Here is a 24,458-nt window from a genome sequence, read left to right on the forward strand (position 1 = left end):
CACACACAGGAGTTTCCATTTGTGATTCTCCAGTACATTTTAGTAGGGAAGCATCCATACCTAACTTATCTATTAGTTTGAGAAACAATAGCAAAGTCCATTCCTAACTCCAGGAGCGGTAAAATCCAATTCCTTTTCTAGAAAGAGGAAATATGTGAATATTTGAGACCAAAGCCAGAATTCAAATAACTGCAGATACCTAGGTTAGAAAGACTACATTTTCTACTCTAGACAACTATTTAAAGAGATGTTTCCCCACAAGGAAGTATTTGAAAGCTTGGGAGTTCCAGGGGAAAGAAAAGAAACAAGCATTAAGTGTGTGTCCACTGTGTTTTCACACTATTCAGTTATCCTTTGTGTAGCCTTCACAACAGCCAAGAGTTGGTCCCTGTATCCTCTCTTCATGTTTGAAGAAATCTAGGCTCAGACTTGCTGGAACACTTACATACAGGTCACACAGCTGAGGTCTACATCCTAATCCAAAAAGGCCTTCACCGGCCGGTGTTTCCCAGACAAGAATCACCTGGGATTACTTAAGGAAAACACAAAATTGAGGCTCACAGTCAGTCTTCAAAGGAAGGGGCCAGGGACGTGTTTTTTGTTTTGTTTTAAGAAGCCGTGCTGCCTCCCCATCCACTTGGTCAAGAGGAGAGCTTGAGAAAGAGCACTTCACGACCCAGCCAGGAGACTATCCCTACATTTGTGGTTTCTCCATCAGGAAACCCTTAACGTTCTCAACATAAATTTTTTAAAATGCACATTTCTCTGGTCAAACCATCACCTCTCCCAAGGCCCCCAGTAGTGCCGATCTTGGAATCGTCTATTCGCCCCTTCGCCTCTGAATCCTGCCAATTTTTTTTTTCTTTTCTGTAGAATTTCATTTCCTGGCTGGGACCAGGTTCTAACCACCAGACTTCCAGGCGGGCCCCGGAACGAGCAACCGGTCTCTAGTCTGTTTGGCTCCTTCCGTAGCCCCTCGACTCGGGCTGCTCTCATCCCAACCCAGCCTCTTCCGTCGGTCACGTTGTTTCCTCCGCTTGGAAGGACCTCTTTCCCGGCCCTTCCCAAAGCTTGGGGAACTCCTCCACCGCCTGAGTGCCTCCGCTTCCAGTCACCCTCGCCTCCCACCATCCCAGCGGGAGTTGGGGGGGACTGAACCCGGCCTCGAAGCATAGCAGCGAGCGTCGGTCCTCCCGGCCGCAGCCCCTGCCCCCTCCCCACCCGCCACCTGGCTTCGCAGCGGCCGCTCGGGAAGCCCTAGGCACTTCCCAGAATAGAGAGCAGCTGCCAACGTCAGGCTGCCGCCGGCCGCGGGGTTCCGGGCGCACCGGGTGCGGGCAGAGGGGACGTGGCTCCGCTTTGGCCTGCCTTCTCCCCTCGCCGTCCGGGAAACTGAGGCCCGGGGCTGGAGCAACTTCCCCGGGATGCAAGGTTCGTATGGGCCCGGCCAGTCCCGGGCCCCCAAGCGTCCAGACTCCCGTCCGCGCTCCCTCGACCACACGCGCCGCCCGGTCGCCCGGGAGAGCAGGGCGGGGAGCGGGTCTCCGAGCGAGCGCTCCGCCGGGGAACGCGCGGAGAACCGGACTCGGCCAACTCGCCGCGAAAGTTGTGGTCTCCCAGCCTGCCCTCGCTTCTCACCTCCGAGACACACCTTCCCGCCGGCCCGGCAGCCGCGCCCTCACATCCGGTCCACCTTGCGCACACCCCCTTCCACTCTCTCCCGCAGCCCCTCGCCCTCCCACGCCTTGCGGCTCCAGCCGCTCCCCATCGCGCACTCCCACCCGCGCCCGGGGCGCGCCTTCCCCGCCCCGCCGCTCGCCCGGCCTCAGCGCCGCGCCCGCCCCGGGGTTCTGGCGTCCGGGAGCCCCAGCCCCGGGCCGCGACCCGCTTCCGCCCGCCCGGCGCGGGGCAGAAGCCGGGGTAGCCAGCGCGGAGCCCTCGGAGCGCGGGGGGCGCGAGGCGAGGGGCGCAGCGGCGCGGGCGGGGAGGGGGCGCTCGCTCGCTCGCTCACTCTAGGCTGCGCACACGCCCGTACAAACTCTCACACAGACACACGCGGGGTGCGCTGCCGCCGCCCGCCGCTGCTCCTCCTCCCGCCACCGCCTTGAGAGGGAGAGAGAGAGGGAGAGAGAGGGAGGCAGAGAGAGCGCTTTGTCCGCGCGCCGCCGCCCGGCCCGGGACTCTGCCCCGAGGAGGCAGCCGCACAGAGTCCCCGCCTCCGCCTCTGCCCCCGGGCGGGCCCGGCCGGCCGCGGTGGGGGGAGCCAGGCTGAGGGTGGGGGTGGGTGGCGGGCGGGCGGAGGGCGGGGAGGGGGGGCGGAGGAGGAGCAGGGGAGACGAGGGCAGCGGAGGAGGCGAGGAGCGCCGGGTACCGGGCCGGGGGAGCCGCGGGCTCTCGGGGAAGAGACGGATGATGAACAAGCTTTACATCGGGAACCTGAGCCCCGCCGTCACCGCCGACGACCTCCGGCAGCTCTTCGGGGACAGGAAGCTGCCCCTGGCGGGACAGGTCCTGCTCAAGTCCGGCTACGCCTTCGTGGACTACCCCGACCAGAACTGGGCCATCCGCGCCATCGAGACCCTTTCGGGTGAGCAGTCGGCGCTGTCCCCCTCCCCCCGCCTCGCCCTGCTCAGGCCGGGACGGCGCCCGGAGGGAGGCCGAGCCCTGCGGGCGGCGCCCGGCGGGGGCTCCGGCGTTCACGTTCACTTCCACGCACCAGACCTTCAACTCTCACCGCCGGCCCGCTCCTGGGACGGCCCGCTCCCCTCCCCCCCCAGCTCTGGACTCACCCCTTGCCCTCCCAGCCGCAGTCCTGGGGCGACCCCCGTGCCGCCCCAAGGGTTCCCGAGGCTCGCTCGCTCTCCCGGGGACCCCCAGTTTCCCGGCTCCCCGAGCTGCTCTCCAGAATTCCCCCACCCCCATCTTTAGAGAGCCCCCCGTCTCCCCTTCTTCCCTGACCTTCCCGTCACCCCCTTTGTCAGGGACCCCCCCCCAAAAAAAACACCCCTCCATCTCCTTCTCCCTTGACCGGACCTTACCCCTTCCCGTGCCTCGTGCCCAGGACTTCTCGCCCTCTGGCGTCCCCTGAGCCGCACTCTCCTTTCGAGCCCCCCCTCCCCAGGTCGCCCCGCTGTCCCCCACTTTCGGCACCCCCTCAGCGCCACCCTGACGATCCCCTTCGAGACTTCGGGGAGTCCCCAGACCCCAGCCCTTGCACGACGGCACATCTCTCTCGGTCCTCTCCCGAACCTCACTCCCTTCTCGCTCGTCTCTCAAGCGCTCCTATTTTTCTCTGAATTTTTTGTCCGATTTTATTGAGAAGAACTCGGGGCTGGGGGCTTTCCGCCGCCTGTCCCCCCGCCTCCCGCTCGGCCAGAAGCACCTTTTTACGAGGTGCCCTGTCTCAACTCGGTGGGGGCCCGGGCTGAGGACCGAGAAAGAGGCGACCGGGGGGCCCGCGAGAGCGCTGGAGCCCAGACGGGAGACGGAGAGCGACACACACACACACTCGCGCGCGCGCGCACTCACCAACTCTCCTCTCGCACACGCACCGCTCGGAGCCGCGCTCGCCCCCAGGCCACGAGCCTGCGCCCCCCGAGCCTCTGCCCGCGGCCGTAGCCCCTTCCCCACCAGCGCGCGGGGTGGGGGCGGGGCGGCGGCGAGGCCAAGGTGATCAGAAGCCGGCGGGGACCCGGCTCTCGCCGAAGCGGACCCCTGGGGGCTTCGGCGCATCTCTCCGGGGCCACCGGGAGAAGAGGGCAGGGAGGGGAGCGCAGCGGAGCCTTCGGGGCCCGGGTTAGTGGAATGGAGAGGTGGGGGCCCGGAGAGGAGCGGGGCCGCGCCAGCCCTGCAGCTTGAGTTTCAAATGAGCTCATCCTTTCAAATTGGCGCCGCTCTTTATTAAATTTGTTTTTCCGGTAATGCCACCCACAGCTCTACCTGGGGTCGGGATCCGGGCTCGCACCCTTCCCACCTCGTCCCCGGGGAACGAGGCGAAACGCGGCGCCCACCTTTTTTTTCCCACTGGGAAGCAAGTTTGCCCAGTTCGAGCCGGGTAAGAGACCCCTGGAGGGCGCCTGAAGGCGGAACCGGAGCGTGGAGTTCTGTGCGTGCCCCTCCTAGACCCCCGCCGGTTTGATCACAGCAAGGTTCTGAGTGCTTTAATTTCTGTTTTAAAGGTAAAGTGGAATTGCATGGGAAAATCATGGAAGTTGATTACTCAGTCTCCAAAAAGCTCAGGTAAATATATTTTGCTTAGTTTTTTTGATTGGTCTCACATATAAATAAAAATACATTCAGTTTTTTTTTTAATGTGCTTGTATAGTTTTTAAGAGGCTTTTGTTTGTTTTGTCAGTGGAGATAAAATAGTTTAGAAAGTTACATTTTTTACTTTCATTATATAAGGTGTTTACTGTACTTGGAAAATATCTGGTGCCTATTGGGGGTGGGGGTGACGAACACTAGTTGTGTTAAATTTGCTGGGACCATTTAACTTGTTTATGAAAACTTGCCTCCCCGCCCCCCCCACTCCCACCCTAACCCCCAGCACAATGGCAGCAAATGCTTGTCAAGACTTCCTGTGAGATGTTAAGAGTAAATATTTACTGTGTCAGCTAAATAGCTTAACTAAACTTCGCGATTAATTAGTTTTCTTTTTTAGATAGCTTAAATGTTGAATAATAAAATAATTCAGTTAAGGGTCGATATTTTACATAGCGTTTTAAACAAGAAGGTTGTTTGGATTGGATGGCGGTTAAAAGCCAGACTTTTTTAGTCACTGAAACTACTGAATATTGCTTCTGAGCGTGTTGTTGTTGCTTTTAAGATACATTTGAGGCTAAACAAATATCACTGTGAAATTTATAATTTTATTTAAGTGCACTGTTGTTAATGAAGAAGTAAAAAGTTTTGTGGAGGTTGGATTTCTCCACAGTGATTTGCTTACATGAGAATGTCTATGAGGAGAGATTGAGGGAGAACATCTTTGTTTAAAGTTTATTGTGGACTTTAAATTTGGGCCCTTTATTACTCATTCTAGAATTTTTTTCTATGTGTCGTAACTTAGTTTATATCCCATTCACATACATTTCTTCACCATTAGTCATTAAGTAGCTGAATTGGAGACTCTAAGTGAAGTCTGTGACTTACCACCTTTACAATTTGTAATTCTCAACAGTGTAACCATTTACTTGATTTTTGCTAGAATTGAATAGATTTTAAAACAAACTATTCTACTTTTTAAACACATAGATGTTTAGTTAAGGGGTTTCTAAAAATGTGTGCAAATTTCCAGGTATGTTTTAACTAGGCAACAAAATATCTTTTGTTTACCAGTGATTCCAGTGGCATATCAGAAAACTACTTAATACCTTTAAAAAAAAGAGGCAAAAGTTATGATTTGCAGTTTTATGTGTAGCATTAAGCTAGTTCTCGCTAGGAAGAGATGTAATGCGCAACTGATAGGTTTTTCAATTAAGAATTTTAAATTTGTATACTTAAAAAAAATTTTTTTGGCTTGATAAATCTAAGTTCAAGCTTTCTGATATATTAACTATTTATTGTAAGTTAGAATTACTCATAACATTTGAATATTGGATGAATATATTAAACAAGGTTTAAAAGAACCACCCAAAATATTTGATGGGTTGTGTTTCTGTAAATATCTAATTCTATTGACTGTATAGTTGTTTTGAGTTCTTTTTTGGAGTTATAGTTAGTGAAAAATAAGTAGAATTTTAACTTTGGTTAGTTGGTGTCTCATTTCATGTTGCAAAGAGCATTATTTAATGTGGCAATGTAAGTGAAATACTAGTTTATCTAAAGTTATTAACATCTCTTGAAACTTGTCACAAATATACTACTTTTTAACTTTTTTCTTTCAAAATGCAGAGATTATTTGCTGTTAGCTGGAGGGTCATTTAAATGATTTTGTTGTGTTTATAAAAGAGTTTAGAATTAAAAACTTGTCCCAAATTTTTAGTATTAATTAAAGAGCAATCTAGGACTTTTACAGCCCTATTGGGACATGATTTCTTTGAACATTGTGGGTGATATGAAATACCTAGGAGGTAGATTACAATGCGCTGTGTGTGATTCACTACACTGAAGACGTCTGACATACCAAATGTATGCATAAGCTGCTGCTGTAGAGGGTTGCTTCATTTCTGATTGGATGGCTTGAATCTTTTTTTCCTTTCCTTTATTAGTTTAAAATGCAGAAATTAGTTACTGGTACTGCAGGCTAAGGGAGAGATAACTAATGACTGGTGTTGTGTACTGAGCTCAGACTCCTGGGAGGAGGCAGCTGTGTGTGCTCATGTACAGGGCTCCACCACGGTGGGGACTCTCAAAAACAGGGTACTGTGACATTTGAAACCAAAGCTTTTATGTTATATGGTGACTATTTTGGTGTTCTTTTGTTGCACTTCCATGAAAATTAACAAGTTAAAAGTACATTTGTCAGCGTCAAGTCAGTTCTATATGTGGTTTTTGTGTTGGTAGAAGTGAAAATGTGAAGAAAACAGTTCATCCTCATTGCTTGCTTACTTAAAGAACCATTCTGCCATTGAGTGCTCCTTTTCTTTATATTGTTCTGATTTCTTTCTGTTCTCAGGAATCATTTTTAACATCTACATTCCAGATAGATTTTTTTAAGCTAATGATACTTGGGAGGGGATGTTTTTTATCTTAAGTTATGAAAATATTGGCATGCCATTTGCTTACCAATTGGATCTTTTGTTAAATATCATTCTAGCATCCTTTTATATGTGCTGTTATTGTGGACAGACTAGATACTATTATTTTCTCAGGGTCACTCAGAAGTAGAAAACTCTTTCTTTTGCCACATGTGCTTCATTCTTATTAAATGTAAATTACTGTAAAGTAAACCATGTACAAACCATCTATTTTTCTTAACTTTCTAAGTTGGCTTCGGGCTCTGTTGAATAAAAATCTTCGATTCTTTTTTCTCTATTCCTATTTCTTGGTAGTATATAAGAATCAAAGATTTCTTAAAGAATAAAAAACTGACAAAGGGTTTTAAAAGTTGTGGAAATGTCCTTGATAGAAATTTCATTTTTGATGTTGATGAGAGTTTAGTTTAAAAAAATTTATATGCTGTTTATATCTACACACATGCACACAAACACACACACGTATTGCATAAATTGTTTTGGGCTAAGACTTACACTAACCTGAATGTGCTTTGTAACTAAAGTTGAATGATTCTGTGAGAAACAAAACTTTTAAAAATGCAATTTCTGCCCACTTCTAGGAAGTAACTAAGTGGTGCTAGACATGCTTTCACTGAGATGGTGAGAATACTATGAGGTAGTGTAGGAAAATGCTATGAATTTGTCTTTCATGAGTTAAAAATCAGTAATTGTGTTCTCTCCAATGCAAATGAATTTGGTCTCCTATAGGAATGTTAAAGAAAACAGTATCTCAATTGTATTTTGCTTGTATGTACTACATTGTATTTAGTTGAATTAAATACCAAAAAGAAAAAAAAACCAACCACCCAACCTCAAGCCCTCCCTGCAACAAAGGCTTTTGATGGATCAATTTTTAATTTTGTAGCAACAGAAAAGACTTCATTAGGTTAAAATCACATGTTACCCTATTTCATTTCAAGAATTTGTTGAATTAGAAGTTAATGCCTGGATTTAATTGTATAGATTACATGTGTGTAATGTATATTAAAATATATATATTTTATTTTTATATATATATATAAGACTCAAAGGTTACTTATGATTTGTTTTTGAGTTCGACATTTAGCTTCTCATTTTAAAAAAGGCTAGTAATTTTTTCATACACTTCTAGGTCATGCCATATAAAATTATGCATTTCTGTGACCTTTGCGAGATAAGCATTGAAATTAAAATAGAAGCAATAAAGAAAAAATTACTTAATAATTCAGGTTTAAAACTCTAGTTTGTGTTTTTAAAAGACTGGTCATTTAATATTTTTATATTATTTGGTTAAATATTAAAAGCCATTGAAATCTACAAATCAAAATAGATGTTATATACTGCTTGATTTTCCAATTTGCCAAATTTATATCAATTTTAAATTATATTGTAGTGATTTATAAAAGTGCTGAATGGCTAAAGACATAAACATTAGTTCTAAAAGACAATTTTGTGATATGTAATACATTTGGCAAATTGTGTTTTCTTAAATAATAGTGTTTCTTTGTACTTATGACTGGATATGAGGGACTGGTAAGGGATGGTCTCAGAGTTTTGTTTTCTTATTATGTTAACCTGAGATTATCATTTATATAGAGAAGGTGAGAAGATTAATAATATTTGTATAACACCTTTTATATGTAATGATCTAAAGTACAATATATTTTCTTTAGAAAGAAAAATTTTAAAGAACACTGAAGATTTAGAACCAATAGATATCAAAATCAACATTTCACTATTATTTTGAGTTAATGTTTTTATTTTGTGCGGTTGTTCCAATTTTTAATGGGTGAATGTAAATGACATTGAAATGTACATACAGGATAGTAATTTGAGCACATTCATTAAAAGTCAGTAAAGCTATGAAAATCAGATTTCTATAAGAACTATTTATACATATTTGATACTTTTAACTTTCTAAATATTTGCTGTCGATTGCTGAATCACTCTTCCAAGTCTGGTAATGAAATCCTCAAAAGTAGATGAGCAATTGATCAGCATTGTCACAGGACATTATTTGAGCTTAAGTGTATCATCTCTGTGATTCAGTGGGGTGTGTGCACATGGGTGTGTGTGTGTGTTATGGGAGACAGTAGTTTCAGACAGAGATGGTATCAAGAGGGAAGAAGAAGAAATCTTTAATTGAGCAACAAATGTTCTGCTATTCATTCCTGACAAGGCACAGGGAAATTGTTAGGTATTAGAACCTTGTGGTGAATGGAGTCAAGTGCAGTGATGTGTGCTTGCATGATCTATAGTTCTTGCAGGTGGTTAACCTGTGGAAGCCGGGGCACAGTCACCTGAAGTGGCTGCTTTAGTGAGCATGCTGCTGGAAGGACCGTCCTATGCAAAATATTCTCTCCTTCACTTTTGCTCAGATGTCCCCTCTCAGTAAGAGAGTTAGCAAGTGATTCTGTGTAGGCTTTGATTTTCTGTAGAAAATTCAAGATTTGAATATGTATTTTCATTTAGAAATTCTATACTGTGGAAGGCAATGTATTTTTTTGTGTAACAAAAGTACTCTGAATCAGTTTCATTAGAAGAAGCATGGCATTGAACTGGTTTCTTTGGAGGCTGTTAAAAGGTTGAATTGTAGATTTCAAAATTATGTTTTTAAAAATTCTATTTAAATATCAGCAAAATGTCTTCAGTGTCCTTTGGTATTGGAGAAGAGAGGGGTGGGGTTGGCTAAGCCAGTTTTTAAACTAATTTTCTAAAAATTTTAGTCAGAAGCATAATTTCTTAAAAGTTATGATTAGATTCTTAATTTGAAGAATGGGACAGTTCTGTTTAACAAAACATGTCCAAATAATTTATTAGTCAAGATTTGTCCTTTTTATATTCAAATTCAAGCTCAAATTAGTTTGGATGGTCATTCAAAACACTATCATTGAAGAAAACATAATAGCAAATAAAGAGCAAACACCTACCAGTAAATATAACAGTATTTCACTTATCATTATAAAATATTTTTAAAGACCTTTTACTTTATAATTTTACTTCATGCTTACAAACTTGTAATTTTCATTTGGTGGCATAGACTGTATGGGTTCTATTTTGGGCAGCAAAATTGCAGAGTGCTCAGAGCATTATTTTTAAGGTTTTTCTTTTCCTGTTTTGATAATGTACTTTAGTCTGGTATTTCCATAAAATAGTGAAGAAAAATTATTTTCTCTTACAGGAAAATTCAGATTTTGTTACTTTGGCTTCCAAAGAGGAGGGAGAATATAATTACTGTTTCCTTAATTTGGTTTAGCATTTGATGGCATGTTGAGGTGTTGAATAATCCAGAGAAAAAGGGTACTTTTGCATTAATAGCAGGCGGTCAAGTCCAAAGTGATAACTACTATTTGATAGATATGCTTCTTCTCCAAGTCTCTGGTTCTCACTAAATAATAAGCTTACATTTTGGAGATACATTTTATTTGTTTATTCTATGCTTTATTTCTTAAAATGTGAAGATTTAGTTAGAATTTTCCCATTCTGCTTATTATCAGGAATATTTCATAAACTAGGTATTTCAGTAAGTCCAGTAAATGAAAATTCAGAGTTCTGATGCATGTTTTAGGCTTTATTTTATCTATCTATGTTATAAGAAAATGTTATACCTAATGACCAGGAAAATCTGTATGGGACCATTGCAATGTGAATGATATTTTTGGTTTTCCTTATTATATAATTAATGTGTACCAGTATGTGAGGATTTGCCTTAGCGGGCGATGCTTAGACTTTAATTTTTGTTTTAAATGTGATCAGAAAGGTAATTTCATGATTCCATGTATGGACATGTAAATAATACTAGATAGATGTTTACTTATGTGCCTGTATCTTCCATTCATATAATACTGATGATAACCCAGGCTCTTCAAAACATTATTTCATTTATTCTAAAGAATAATTATCTGAAGAAGAGCAGTTAATATTATTCCATTTTTTAGATGAAAAAACTTAGTCACAGAGAAATTTAATAATTTGCCTAAAGTCACATGGCTATTAAATAGTAAAGCTAGGGTTAGAACTTCTGATTCTCAGTCCACTGTGCTTCATCTCCATTCACTTTGTTTAATTGAAAGTTGTCTGAAAGTGTTATTATTGATAGGTTCAGAGGTTTCCATTCAAGAGGGAAGGAAAGATATAAATATAGATTTTATTTGTGAATCACCCTTTGCAATGATCTTATTCTTATATCAATCCAAAATGATCTGTACTTTGTTACAGTTTTTAGGAAAAATTAGAAACAGAAGTCATTTTAACATTATTAGCAGCATCACTGTGCTTGCCCGTAGACAGAAGTGGGGTATGCCTAACCAAGCAGGTTGGATTTCGATGTTGTTGTTACATTGCTTTTTTCAGTGGTTGCATTCCTTGTGTTATGAAACAGGACATTGCCGAGAAAGAGATTTCAGCAGCTGAGCCATACGGTCTGGTCAAGACTCTGTGCCACATGGTAAAGGAAAGTCAGGCTCAAGGAATCACTTGGGTGGGTTCTTCCCGGGTTTCAGCCAACCCATTGCTAGAGGGCAGGACAGCTTTTGGTTGAAGTGTTTCCCTGGTAGCTGCCAAGTCTTTCCTGATATTTGGTGTCTGTCTCTGCTTTTCTTTCTGTACAGACTGTGGCCTTTGGCCTTTCCTGTGGGGGTGAAATGAACATTAATAGAATAGCATCTGTAAAGTCCCCAAGTTCCTCATTAATGATATATCACTCAAAAACATACTAAATAACTAAGCATAGGAAGAATAGTCCATTTCCCCCTTAGCAGTAAACTTTACCTGCGTTATCCTCTTGCTACCTTTAACTTTTGTGCACTATCATATTTGTGGTGGTGGTGGAGGGAGGAAGGAATTATCAAGAAAAAAGTAAATGAAGGAAGATGATTTCCAACTCCTCAGGCTTTTCATTTCTTTAACTTAGTAGAGTCCAGGGTTGGGTGTTGCATGTTTTGTGGAATCCTGACTCAGAAAATGGGGAAAAGGAAGAAGGTAACTAATACTGAGTAGTTGGTGTGCTAGGCATTGGACTAGGCCTTCTTCGTATCTTACTATATACAGCCAAGAGAGATCTGATTTTCATACCTTTTACAGATAGGGCTGTAAAACTTTAACTCCCCAGCAACTCCTCTTTCCACCCACCCAAACCTGCTTCAAAGCAGCAGTGGCTGTCTTACCCTTGCTCACCTTTATTTAATTTGTATACAGTAACAATAGCCTAGCAATAAAGTAGAAAGTTGTCATGTGTGTGTAGGTTATAGAGTAACTTTGTATGTATTTCCTAAATCAGAATTAGAGACAAAATTTACATGTATACAGCAGATATGCTGAGGAAGATAAAGGACTGATCTTTAGTATAGTTTTAATTTAATGTAACTGAAAAACAACTAAAAGTATTAGGTCATAATTTGAAGAAACTTTCCTGAGGTAGTCCTGTAGTAGAGGCATTAGTAATTACGTAAAGATAAAAAAAAAAAAAAACATTGTGGCTGAAAGTTAAGTGTAAAAAGCATACTATGTATGCAGTGGGGAGGAGGGGGAAAGAGGGTCTGTATTTATATCCTTTGACTCAGATACCTTTTTTAAATCCTGAAAAAAAACACTCAGACTCTTTAGTGTAGGACCTAGAGTGTTATACAAAGTGTGGCCTGCTTTCATTTTTTATCTGTATATTTAAAAATTATCAATGATTTGGAGAAGGAAATAACAGTATTCTTGCAAATTGTCTTCTATAAAGTTTTTCATCTTACTAACATGAAAAAATTTTAAACCTTTTTGACAATGAAAAAGTCAGTGAAAGCACAGGGAGTAGAAAGAGTTATATGTTCTTTTTGATACACTATTTAAATATATTATGCATTCATGACTTTTAAGTATATAGGACTTGAGATACAATTATACTACCAATGCAATGAGATAAACAAGAATTCTGCTTTCTAGATATACAGGTGGTGCTTTTTTGATAAGAATGTAATTTTATGAAAAAAATTCATTATGAGGTAAAAAAAATAATGGCTTTTATCAATCGAGTATTATCAGAAAAATTTTCAATACCATGTTTATATCTTCACTTTTGTGCTTTCTCTTAGAAAATAAAGCAAAATATATTCACTGAGGTGTGGTTCCATGGACAGCTTAACCTTAAACCAACTCATAAATAGAGGATATTTCAAAAAAGTTCATGTGAGGATAGGCTATATAATTTTTGTTAATGTGGAACTGTTTACTTTAGTCCCTCCTGATCTTTGTGATTTTAACAATGAATATTTGAAAAATGGATGTTTTGTCTCATCATTGTGTGGATAGGGTTTTGGAGTAAAAGTGTTTGTGCATCTTTATATGAGAGTTGGAGGTGGATGATGAAACAGTTTAACGCTGAAAAAATAGAGTTTAACTTCTTCAATTATTAAAAGAGAAAGAAGGGAGGGATGGAAGAAGGAAGGAGGGAAAGCGGGATGAGGAAGCGGGAGAGAGAAGGAAGGGAGAAAGTATACAGGCAGCCATGGAAACATAGATGACAGAACTTTGTCATGCAGCTTGTACACTCTTTCTGGATTTCAGAGCACGTGGCAAAGACTAGTACTGATGGTGGGTGGGAGACTAAGGGACTCCACTGGGTGCTAGCAGGGCTGAGTCTCACACAAGTTGATCTTTGACGTTTAAAAACCTCTCAGAGTATGTGTTTGGTCTGCCCCACAAAAGGTCTTACATTTCTTTCTTTGAGGCCCTGTACTGGCCACTTCTCCCTCTCTCGCATTCTCCTTCCCTTGTACATTTCCTTGGGGATGGCCGGGCCCTTGGGGATGGCTGGGCCAGGGCTGGAAGGTGCCTGGTGTGCGGCCTGCCTCCAGCCTGGTGCCCCTCACTGGCGGAGTCTGGGGAAGTGGGGAGGCGTGTGCGTGCTTGCTCAAAATGCTGGAATGTATGGGCTCTGTGGCTCATGCTTCCTGGGAGTGTGCCACAGACCGGCTCCTCCAGGGTCTCAGTGGTCGTGGGGGTCAGTCCTTGTAGGCTTTTGTGAGGGGTTGGAAACTTGGGAATGGATTTCTCAGTGCTGAAAGTTTAGGCTACCCCCCCCCCACCAGGTGTATTTTTATTTATTCTTTGTAAAGAAAAAGATCTATTAACAACAACAACAACAACCACTGAAGAACAGAAAGAAAAAAATACATGGATGCATAAATGACCGTAAAGACCATAAATGGTCTTTCTCCTGGATCCAACTACACTCTTTTCCCTCTTCTCTTCAAACTGATAGTGATGTCTTCAAATCGTGGACACTGAATTTATAAACTAACTGCTTTAAAACTCCCTGAATTGTGTCTCTGCTAAAGATGATGAAAATCAAGGATCTTTAGAAACTAGATTTTAAGTTCAGATTTTTTTTCTTAGTGTAGGATTTAATCTCCTTTTTAAGGAATAAAGAACAAACTGCTATTGGTTAATATTTTTTTTTTGGTTGCTTAATTTATTTTTTCAGATTTACTATTATTTATTTAGATATTTTTTTTTCCTTCACAAAAGATTTGAAAGGTGCTGGTGGCTCCATTATTTGAAAAGAAGACTGGGATTTAGGTGTATGAAGTAGATAAGTTAAAAAGGGATTCTGTTAAGGGTTATAAAGGACTGAGCATAGGTGGCTGGTTCATGTAATTCTTTATACATCTTAAGAGGTTTGCCAGGGAAGAATTGTCTCTTTGGTTCATTGATTTTTGTGTTAATGATTTGCTGCATGTATCTATTTCAATAGTGATTTCAAAACAGTCATTTTGATATTGAAAATGGTTTGTGGCTTTAGTTCACTTATTATAATCATGGTCAAGGTGTTAATGTGTGCATGTGTGCTCCGTTGCGTCCGACTCTCTGCCACCCTGTGGACTGTGTAGCCTGCCAGGCTCCTCTGTCCATGGGATTTCTTCCTCCAGGGGGAATCTTCCCGGCCCAGGGCTCAAACCCACATCTCCTGCATTGGCAGGCAGATTCTTTACCACTGAGCCATCAGGGAAGCCCCAAGGTGTTAATACCTGCCTTAAAAATTTCCAGGCCCAAGTCACAAACTTTATTCCCCACAGTAGTGCTTTTAACTGTATGTTCCACAGAGCCTTAGGATTCTAAGGAGATGCCAAATTTATGGGAAGAGAGGGTAGACATAAGTACCTAGAGGATTCTGGCTTCTTACCCACCTTTCAATCAGGAGACAGCTGCATTCATTGCTGTTTTACATATTCGAGTTTGGTCTGGAATTTGGCTTAGAAGAGGGGTTTGCTGCTTTGAAGAAACACTTCAGAAGTATCTGCCCTATAGTATGTAATTCTGGGGCTTGAGTCCATTCATTCCTTGATCAGGTAGTCTAGCAGATGCAAAGCTCTCTCCTGAGGAAGTTTAGACTCTGCCTCCCTTACTTCTGAATCCTGTGGCATGGCCTTCCATCTCCTGTCACTTTCGCTTTAGTAACAAATGTTTGCTTTGCCAACTGCATGCCAGACTACTAAATCTATGGATTTTTCTACAATCAACAGCACAGATTGTTTGCCCTTCAGGAACTTTGCAGAGAGCTCCTTGGGCAATGGTTGTACTCTAGCTCTTGGCAGAGTCATTAGTGTCAAATGACTTTTGAAGAGTGAAGGGTCTGGTGGCATGGGACCCACTCATTCATCAAGAACAAGTTACTACTTTGGGAGGTCCAAACAGGATGGCCTTTATATCCCTTTTTCAAGCAGAGCAGCTCTACTTTTATCTGTTATGTGTTTGGGTTCCATGAACTCAGAGGTGATCATCAAAATACTTTCACTTGATTAGAATTGGACTTCCCTGGTGGCTCAGATAATAAAGAATCTGCTTACAATGCGGGAGACCTGGGTTTAATCCCTGAATTGGGGAAATCCCCCGGGGAAGGACTTGGCTACCCACTCCCATATTCTTGCCTGGAGAAGTCCGTGGACAGAGGAGCCTGGTGGGCTACAATCCATGGAGTAGTAAAGAGTCAGACGGGACTGAGCGAATAACACTTTCACTTTTCAGAATGGATGCCCAGAAAATCAGAAGGGACATGAGCCATTATACTCTAACACACACACACACTTCAGTCAGTCCAGCATGTAGGATTCTTGTTCAAAAACAAGGTATTACTTAAAAAAAAAAAAAAAAAATATATATATATATATATATATTTATTTATTTTAGTGATTTCTTAACCTGTGGCCAAAGACTCTTGGGCCGAGTCCTTATAGTCTTGAAGGAAGGACTGGGACACTACCCTCTGAGCTCTTCCTCCATGCCCCTGTGCTTCATCACTCTGGCTTCTTGTAGACTGGTCTTGAAAGACTCATGATTTCATATTCACTCAAGTTTTATAGTCAGACTGTTCTAAGACTGTATTTATGAGGGTCCACATTCAGATATCTGTAAATGACATAAGTGGTGGCATGGAGGGGTTCTGTGGAGTATAAGAGGCCTAATGGGGTATAGGAGGCATAGCTTTAGTCAGCTACAGTCAAAAGTCAGAGTTCTTATTTTAAATATTTAAAATTTTCGACCATTGAAAAAATTTTGGAGACACTGTGAGTCCGAGAAGAGAGCAGGTTAATCTGGCTCGTGGGTTGCCAGTTTGCAGTTTCTACCACGTGAAAATCTGCATCTTCTGCAAAAGTATTGCTGAGGACACTTCATTATGTTTAGTATCTCTTACCCTTAAGGTTCTCTGTGAGAGGGGAAAGTACTTCTCTTGATAAACTGGATAAACTTGTATGTCTCTTATCTAATGATGATAGATATTTGAAAGCTCAAAACTAAAATTAGGTCTCAGAGCAACCATCCTTAGTTTATTTTTCTGGAATAAATATGTTCTCCATTGTATGGAGTACCCTATAGTGTTTATCTTTATGTAGTGATCTTATTTTGTTTCTGTTATATTTAGCCATCTAAAGTCCTTTGGTAAATACAGAATGTACATATGCTGAATATGTGACACTCGTAAGTTTGTATAGTATTTCGGAGTACACATTCATTAAAAAAAAATAAACCTCTATTTTCTCATGTAATTGGAGGAACATGTTTCCACATCAGTCAGAATTCTTCTCCAATTAAATACTAGGCAAACTATAGATAATGGTTTAAACCATTTCCTAAGAAAATACGGTTCTTGTATGTCCAGCAAACTTCTTTAAAAATAAGAACTTGAGTTCTACCTATAAGCCAACATCTGATATAAGACATGTAGTTTTAAAAGCATAGAGCGTACTTGGTAGGAAAATTTGGTGGTGAAAAAATTTTGTTTTTAAATATGTTTGAGAAATGTTTTGGTGACTCTTGCACTTTCTGGTATTTAAGTTGAGGAAATTGAAGGCCGTATGGATTCTGTTTCTGGGCTCTAGGTATGGTAAATACTCATTAAGGCCAGACTAAATGAAAACTGCCAATTGCCTAAGGGACCTTTAAAAAAAATGAAAAACAAAAAACTACTCTGACAGTTGGAATTAGCATTTTTCAAATGTATCTTTTTGTTGTGTAATTTACGTGCATAATGAAATAGCTCTTTAGTGATCACCAAGTTAGGTAAAGCACTTGTTTTGGAGAACGTTGTAAGCAAGTCATTTATGGTCAGGCATAATGGAGCGAGGGCTTCCCAAGTGGCGCTAGTGGTAAAGAACCTGTCCGCCAATGCAAGTAGACATAAGAGATGCCACTTCAATCCCTGGGTCAGGAAGATCCCCTGGAGAAGGGCATGGCAACCCACTGCAGTATTGTTGCCTGGAGAATCCCATGACCAGAGAGCCTGGCTGGCTGCGGCCCACAGGGTCACATAGAGTGGGGCACGACTGAAGCTGCCGAGCATGCGCATCTTATAGTGGCGTGGGCAGCTTGGTAACAGGTCAGTTGATTGAATTGTGAGGTGATAGGAAAAGTGATGCCATGATAAAAAGAACCTTGGGGGGAGAATAGCTTTTAAGAGGGAAATCAAGTTTTGGGTGTATTGAGTTTGATGTCATATAGATATGCAAGTGGAGATACTCTGAAAGCAGCTACATGATGCCAGACTGAAATTTAAGTTAGAAGTAGTTACTAGAGTTAAAGTATAGTTTTAATAGGAGATTTTTTTTTCCTTATAGGCAATTTTGTAGATGCTCTTGATCTTAGGATTTATTGGAGCTTAAAATGCAACTCATCAAGGGGTGGGTGGAACATGGACTTTGGAATCAAAATCGACTGAATTTAGACCCCAACCATGTTGCTTACTAGTATCTTATCTTAGAGCCTAAATTTCAGCTGTCAAATGGGATTCTAATACTAAATAATTAATGTTACTATGTAGTTTATATAACAATGTATTAACATGCCTGACACAGAAAAAAATTACAAATATTGTGTCTCTCCATTTATTCACCTTAAATTTGTACTGGAAATAAATGCCTCACTCCAAAAAAAAAAAGTTAGCAAGTCATCTGTGTAACCCATGCAGGATCTGGGAATTCAGGGTTTTAAGTGACTCTCCTTGTTTGTGATGGATCTAAACAGTCATCAGTTCCCCAAAAATAGCTAAGTATATTTTGGGGGCTGGTCTTTTGAATTTTAAAAATTTGAAGTACCATGAGATCTGGTCTTACTTTTTATTTCCACTGTTGCATCTTGAATGCCTTGAATACTGGAAACAGCTGCTCATTAATTATTTTTGAATGAATTAATTAAAATTAAAGTCATAATAAGATCATTAATAATTTACTTTTTTTCCCCCCTCCTTTTTCCCCCTTCTTTATTTTCAAACAGGGTGGGGAAAATAGTAGTTCAGAGATTTTGCTTGTTTGTGAGTGGGATTTTCAAACTTTTGACTTACTCTTTGGCTTAATTAGAATGAAACCTTCATGGGCATTTTAGGTATGAAATCTTTTTAAACTGAGTTGAGCTGTAAAAGAGCAGTTGCACAAAGATACAAAATGAATATTGGAAAGCAAAGATTTGGATTTGGTGGAACCAGAATAAGTTTTGCATATCAGTTAAAAAAAATAAAAATAGGTTAATCTTAAATTCAGTATGATTACATGAAAATATAATTTTCCCTGTAGATATTTCTCTGTATAACCCAAATTGTATTAAAAATCTGCTGAGACTCACAGAAAAACCTATTTGATAAAAACAGAAGCAGCTGTCCTTCTATTGCAAGATAATAAGTGGATACAAGAATCAAACTTAAGGTGTGTTTTTTTATGTAGTAAATCAAATATCAGTTTAAGCCATCAGCCTCAAAAGTTATTGTGGAATAAACTGACAAATACAAAAATGACAGGTTTACCAATGGGCAAGATAATCCATAGCCAAGGTAGCGACTGATCTTAAATGTTAGTTGCAGAGCAAGATGCTGTCAAATGCTTTGTATTAGTAACCTGTCGCTGCATACAAATTACCCCCAAATTTAGCAATTTGAAACAACCAATGTTTATCATCTCACACGTTTTCTAAGGGTCAGAAACATGCAGCATTTTAGCTGGGTTGTTCTAGCTCAGCGTCTCTCACGGAATAGCAGTCAAGTTGCCACCCGGGTCTGTAGTTATCCGAAGACTCAGCTGGCCTGGAAGATCTGCTGCGAGGCTCACTCCTGGGGCTGTTGGCAGGCCTCAGTGTCTTTCTGCCTGTGGGCTGGAGGGCTCTGTTCCCCACAACATGGGCTTCTCCGTGGGTCTGTGCACAGCACGACAGCAGGCTTCCCTGAGTGAGTAATCCGAGAAAGAGTGACACCACACAGCCTTTTATGGCCTAGTCACTGCATTGCACGTTGTCACTTCTGCCTTATTTGTTTGTTAGATACAAGACTGTAGTTCTGTCCACACTCAAAGGGAAGGAATTACTCAAAAGGTGAATACCAAGAATTAGAGATCATCAGGGATCATTTAGGGTTGAATTAAGTCAATCAGGAAAAGTCAGCAAGTCAAAGAGAGACTTGGTTGCTTTGGCACTTACACTGAAAAGAATAATCCCCTTGTATTAATATTTATGATTAACTCCTTTTGGAATAAAACTGGAATTCCTTATAAAACAGCAGTAATAACAGTTACAGTTTATCGATGCCTTTTATACTCCTTATTTAATTTTCACAGCACCTTGTAGGATGAGAAAGGCAGATACTACTACTATATTCATTTCTTAGATTAGAAAACTGAGGCCCAGATTGTTCAGAGTACTTAAGACAGGGTCACTTATTCAGTATTTAACTTGAGTTGTTTTCTTTTCTTTTTGTTTTGTGGCTCTTTCTGTTCTTTCTCCTGAAGAATGATTTCAGTTACTTACATTTTATAAAACACAATTTAATTTCCCCTTTCAATTTAATCTAAAAGAGTTGATTAAAAAAAAAAAGCCAAATTGAGAAGTTTAAAACACTCTTCTTGTAGTATCAATAAAGATGTCACTTTTCTGCCAGAAGCAAGAGTCCTTTTTGCTATTTTTGTAACTGGGTGAGGTCTTATTTCTCCAAAATTGTGCCATGCTGTGGTTAGCCATGGTCTACAAGAGGAAAATATATTTACCCTTCTTTAAAATCGTTGGTTTTCTAAGAAATATGCTATTTACTATACCAAATCTGAGAAAATCTTTTCTCAGGCAAAATGCAGTGGTCACTTTGATACCAGACAAGCTAGTTCTCTTCCCCACTAAAAATGCAAAACAGCAGGCCCTCTGATCTTTGGTACCTGCCTTTGTTATGCATTTATTTCTTGAAGAAATTTGTTGAATACTCATGTCTTTAAATTTTTACTGAATCTCAGTGCTTACTTTACTTCCGTATGCTGACTTTACTTGCATATACTTCCCATAAAACATTCAATCTTTTCTCTTAAAGGTCTTGATAACGTGATAGTTAATGTGAAGTGAAAATTTATTTTGAGGATTTATTGTATAAAACAAAGGAAAATATTCAGTAACCTATAATGGAAAATAATCTGAAAAAATATATATATACAACTGAATCACTTTGCTGTTTACCTGATACCAACTCAGTATTGTAAATCAACTATATGTGAGTACAAAATTTTTAATTCTATTTTTGAAAAAAACAAAAAATCATATTTAACAATGTAAAATCTCAAAACATTCAAAACTTGATAGAATTAATTTGGAATAAAAAAGATAAGTTATGTTGGTTGTTTCCTTATGAACTTGGACAAACTGAGGCTTATGGAATATCTCAGTCTTTTGGGAATATCTGCTTTTTAGGAAAAATAGGTGCTTTCTATATTGTTTTAAAGAACCAGTAGTGGTAAATATAATACAACATTTTCTACACAGGTTATATATACCAGTCCATCAAAATTTATTATTATCCTTTGCCTACTTTGCTCCCTTTTTTATGCTCTGAGTTGTTTTCCTCTTCATAGTTAAAAATCTCAATACATTTTTTTTTTTCCATAAAATAGTCACATGATTTTAGTGTTAAATTTTTTTTTTTTCTTTAAAGAGCTAAGAGAGAATACCCCAACTATCCTCAGTGGAGAGACTGAGTTTAAGATTTGTTTCAGATTTTTATCATTTTCAAATGTTAGAAGGTTAAAGGTGAGCATGAACGTGAATTCTGTGAGCTCAGAGGAGCAACTATGACATGTAAATCTACTCTCTTTCTTATTATTGTTGATTTTCTTAATATTTTGACTTCCTGTGGATACGTACCCAAAGAAATGTATTTTTTTCTCATTCTTCCTCAGTGACTTCTTGTTATAATCCCGTCCTGGGGGACAGGGAGCAGAAGCCATTCAGCAGGCTGAACCCCTTCCCCCTCAGGTGACTCACTCAGGTCTCAGATAATCTTGGCTTTTCCTTCTTAATTTGCCTTCCGGTTGATTTGTTTTTCAAGTTAAGAAAAGCAGCATTTGGGAAAGATGGTCCTGTTTGGTGATGCCATTTCACAGAGATACACAGGGGTCGCTGCCTACAGAACATCTCACCACAGGAGCTGTCCAGAGTTCAGTTAGGACCCCACTCCTCTGAGTGGTCCTGGGTGCATGGAGAAGCTTTTGAGGGTGGAAACATACATGTTTCCTAGATTTTCAGAAATGCTTATGGGCCAGTGCAGTTGGCATTTGACCTTAGACATTCATGGATGTATCTTACAGCCTGGAGCCATGGAGCCATGCAGTGTAGCATGGATGTGGTCGGGCATTTTCCATAACTAAACACATCAGATCCTCCTTTCTGAAAACATCAGCACTATCAGTTGTTCTGAATTTGGTTGATGCTGTTCAATTCTTGACCTGAGGTTATGGTTAGAATTAAATGTATTGAGGCCCCATCGATTCAGACTCATTCAGGTAAAGGAAAGATGAATGATTATTCATAGAATGTTGGAATAGGCAGATTTTAAAAAATTATATTACTTTCAATTAAGAATTATAACCTGAGTAAATTAACAAAATGTTGCTGAAGAGCAGTCCTACTAGACCTTCTTATTGAATAGGGAAAATTATATTCATGATATCAATTATATATAAATACTTTGAAAAGGTGTTTAAACAGCTTATTCTCTTGAGTAGTTTAAATTTACCTGTTATGATTTTGTTTACATTGATTCGGTTTTTTTTTTTTACATTGATTCTTTTGTTAAGTAAGCACTCCTTTCTTTTTTAGTTTTTTTTTTAGTCTTTTATTATTTTTTAAAGAAAAGATAAATTCTAGTTCTGTCCTATTACAATTAGAAGTAATATATTTCACTATTTGATGAGCAGTAATAATATTTCACTATTCAATGAGCTGAAATCTTGATTTTTTTTTTTAGGTTTTCAATGCCCTTGGGATGCAGATAGTTAATATGTGGGTACTACCTTATTCTGGAAGAATTTAGGATGATGCCTTCATAACTTTCACATAATAGAAAGTGGCTGAAAATCTATCCATTCAAAAGAAAGCATTCAGTTTGAATCATGGCAGTCCAGTATTAGAAAAACTGAAGGAAGTACCTCTTTTTGGATTTTTTTCATTTGGGAAATATTCTCCAACAAGAATTCAATAACCAGTGGTACTTAACTGGGGGCTATTTTACATTTGATCATTTGCCATTCGATTCTGTACTATCCTTTAAAGGTAAAATGTAAATACATTTTAGTTTGTTTTTTTTTAAGGTATTGTGGAAGAGTTCTAAGATTGAGCCTATCAAGCTGCATTTGTCTGAAATAGAGTGATAACCTCCAGTATTCAGCTGTTAGTGGAAGAGGCTGCCTGGGAGCTGTGTTCTAGTGGGAGACAGCCAGCCTGGGTCTCCTGACCCCTACTACATTGGCATTCCAAAGGGTACTTTCAGCATATTGTTGTTTAGTCAATCAGTTGTGTCTGACTCTTTGTCACCCCATGGACTGCAGCACGCCAGGCTTCCTGTCCTTCACCATCTCCTGGAGTTTGCTCAAACTCATGTCCATTGAATTGGTGATGCCATCCAACCATCTCATCCTCTGTTGTCCCCTACTCCTCCTGCTTTTAGTCTTTCCCAGCATCATAGTCTTTCCGGTGAGTCGCCTCTTCATTTCAAGTGGCCAAATTATTGGAGCTTGAGCTTCAGCCTCAGTCCTTCCCAGTGAATATTCAGGGCCGATTTCCTTTTGGAATGACAGATTTGATCTCCTTGCTGTCCAAGGAACTCTCAAGAGCTTTCTCCAGCACCACAGTTCAAAGACATCAGTTCTTCAGCACTCAGCCTTTTTTATTGTCCAGCTCTCATATCCGTACATGACTACTCGAAAAACCATAGCTTTGACTATACGGACCTTTGTAGGCAAACTAATGTCTCTGCTTTTCAATACCGTATCTAGGTTTGTCATTACTTTCAGCATTTAATTTCACTTATTTCAGTTCTTCTTACAATAACAAAAAGTGTTTTTATCTTGAGAAAAGCTTCTATTTCTGGAGATTTTCTCTGTCAGAGGTCTTTAGAGACTTAAACTTCATTGATAGTGCTTGTCTGGTTGGTGGGTATATAGGTAATATTCTGTGCCTAGTTGGTGAGGTTGCATATGGGTATTGAAACTGACTGCCTTTCAGCTCTCAATTAGCTCAGCTGAATCAACTGCTGATCATCAAATAGTGTCTGGCTAATTTAAAAAATGTTTTTGAGTCTCACTAGGAATTCAGCAAAGTTTTTCATCTCGGAAGAGCTTCACTTGAACTAAAAAAGCTATGTATTTTAGTCACCATGCAGTACATAGAGAGTAGGGTACAAAAGAAGCCAGCCCTCAGTCCCTTCATTAGTGAGTTATACTCTGAGAAGTCTTCTCCTCTTATTCTTTCCAAATCTATAGAAACAAACCATTCTAATGCTAGCTTAACGTATGTTAATATGTTAACATAATACAGTATTTTTGTTTGAGACTTTTTAAATGCCTATGATGTGTTAAGCCTGGAATGAGGATGCTAATTAGAGACTGGTGGTCTGAACCTCCTCCCCTCTCTACCTGTATGCACCCCTGGGGATCTTTAGGTTTGTTTTCCAGATTACATTTTTTAAGTCACTTACTCCCAGGTATTCAGTAACACCTATGTATGAGATGCTAGGCTAATTGTTAAAAAGTACAAAGGTAGATAAACCACAGTACCTGCCTTCAGCTTGAAAGTAAAATTAGCCTTTAGTTCCTAATCACTCCTATAATGCCTGGGGACAAAGTCCAAATTCTCTCTTTTAGGGCAGGGATTTCAGTTCCCCAGTAATGTAAAATGTGTTATGGGCAGTGGAAAACTGGCAGGTGGGTGATCCCCTTGAAGATCCAGCTTTTTAAAAGGCCCCCTTCTGGGTATAGCTCCCCCAAGTCATTGTGA

At 40.6% G+C, this 24,458-nt stretch overlaps 1 protein-coding gene across 8 annotated transcripts in view; it reads left to right on the plus strand.

Moving 5' to 3' along the window:
* Positions 1-509: 509 nt before the first annotated feature.
* The window catches only part of IGF2BP2 (insulin like growth factor 2 mRNA binding protein 2), a 173,313-nt gene continuing 149,364 nt past the window's right edge, over positions 510-24,458 (plus strand). For 6 of the 8 annotated variants that reach the window (XM_055568817.1, XM_055568818.1, XM_055568824.1 and 3 more), the window contains exons 1-2: positions 2,320-2,587; positions 4,179-4,239. In XM_055568817.1, coding sequence (XP_055424792.1) covers positions 2,410-2,587; positions 4,179-4,239 — 239 coding nt within the window. In that variant the 5' untranslated portion in view covers positions 2,320-2,409. Of the gene's footprint in view, positions 1,432-2,319; positions 2,588-3,879; positions 4,055-4,178; positions 4,240-24,458 lie in introns of those variants that run through there. The other 2 variants (XM_055568819.1, XM_055568823.1) reach the window with 2 other exon arrangements.

Source organism: Bubalus kerabau, chromosome 2 (assembly GCF_029407905.1).
Source record: "Bubalus kerabau isolate K-KA32 ecotype Philippines breed swamp buffalo chromosome 2, PCC_UOA_SB_1v2, whole genome shotgun sequence".
Classification (NCBI taxonomy): Eukaryota; Metazoa; Chordata; class Mammalia; order Artiodactyla; family Bovidae; genus Bubalus; species Bubalus kerabau.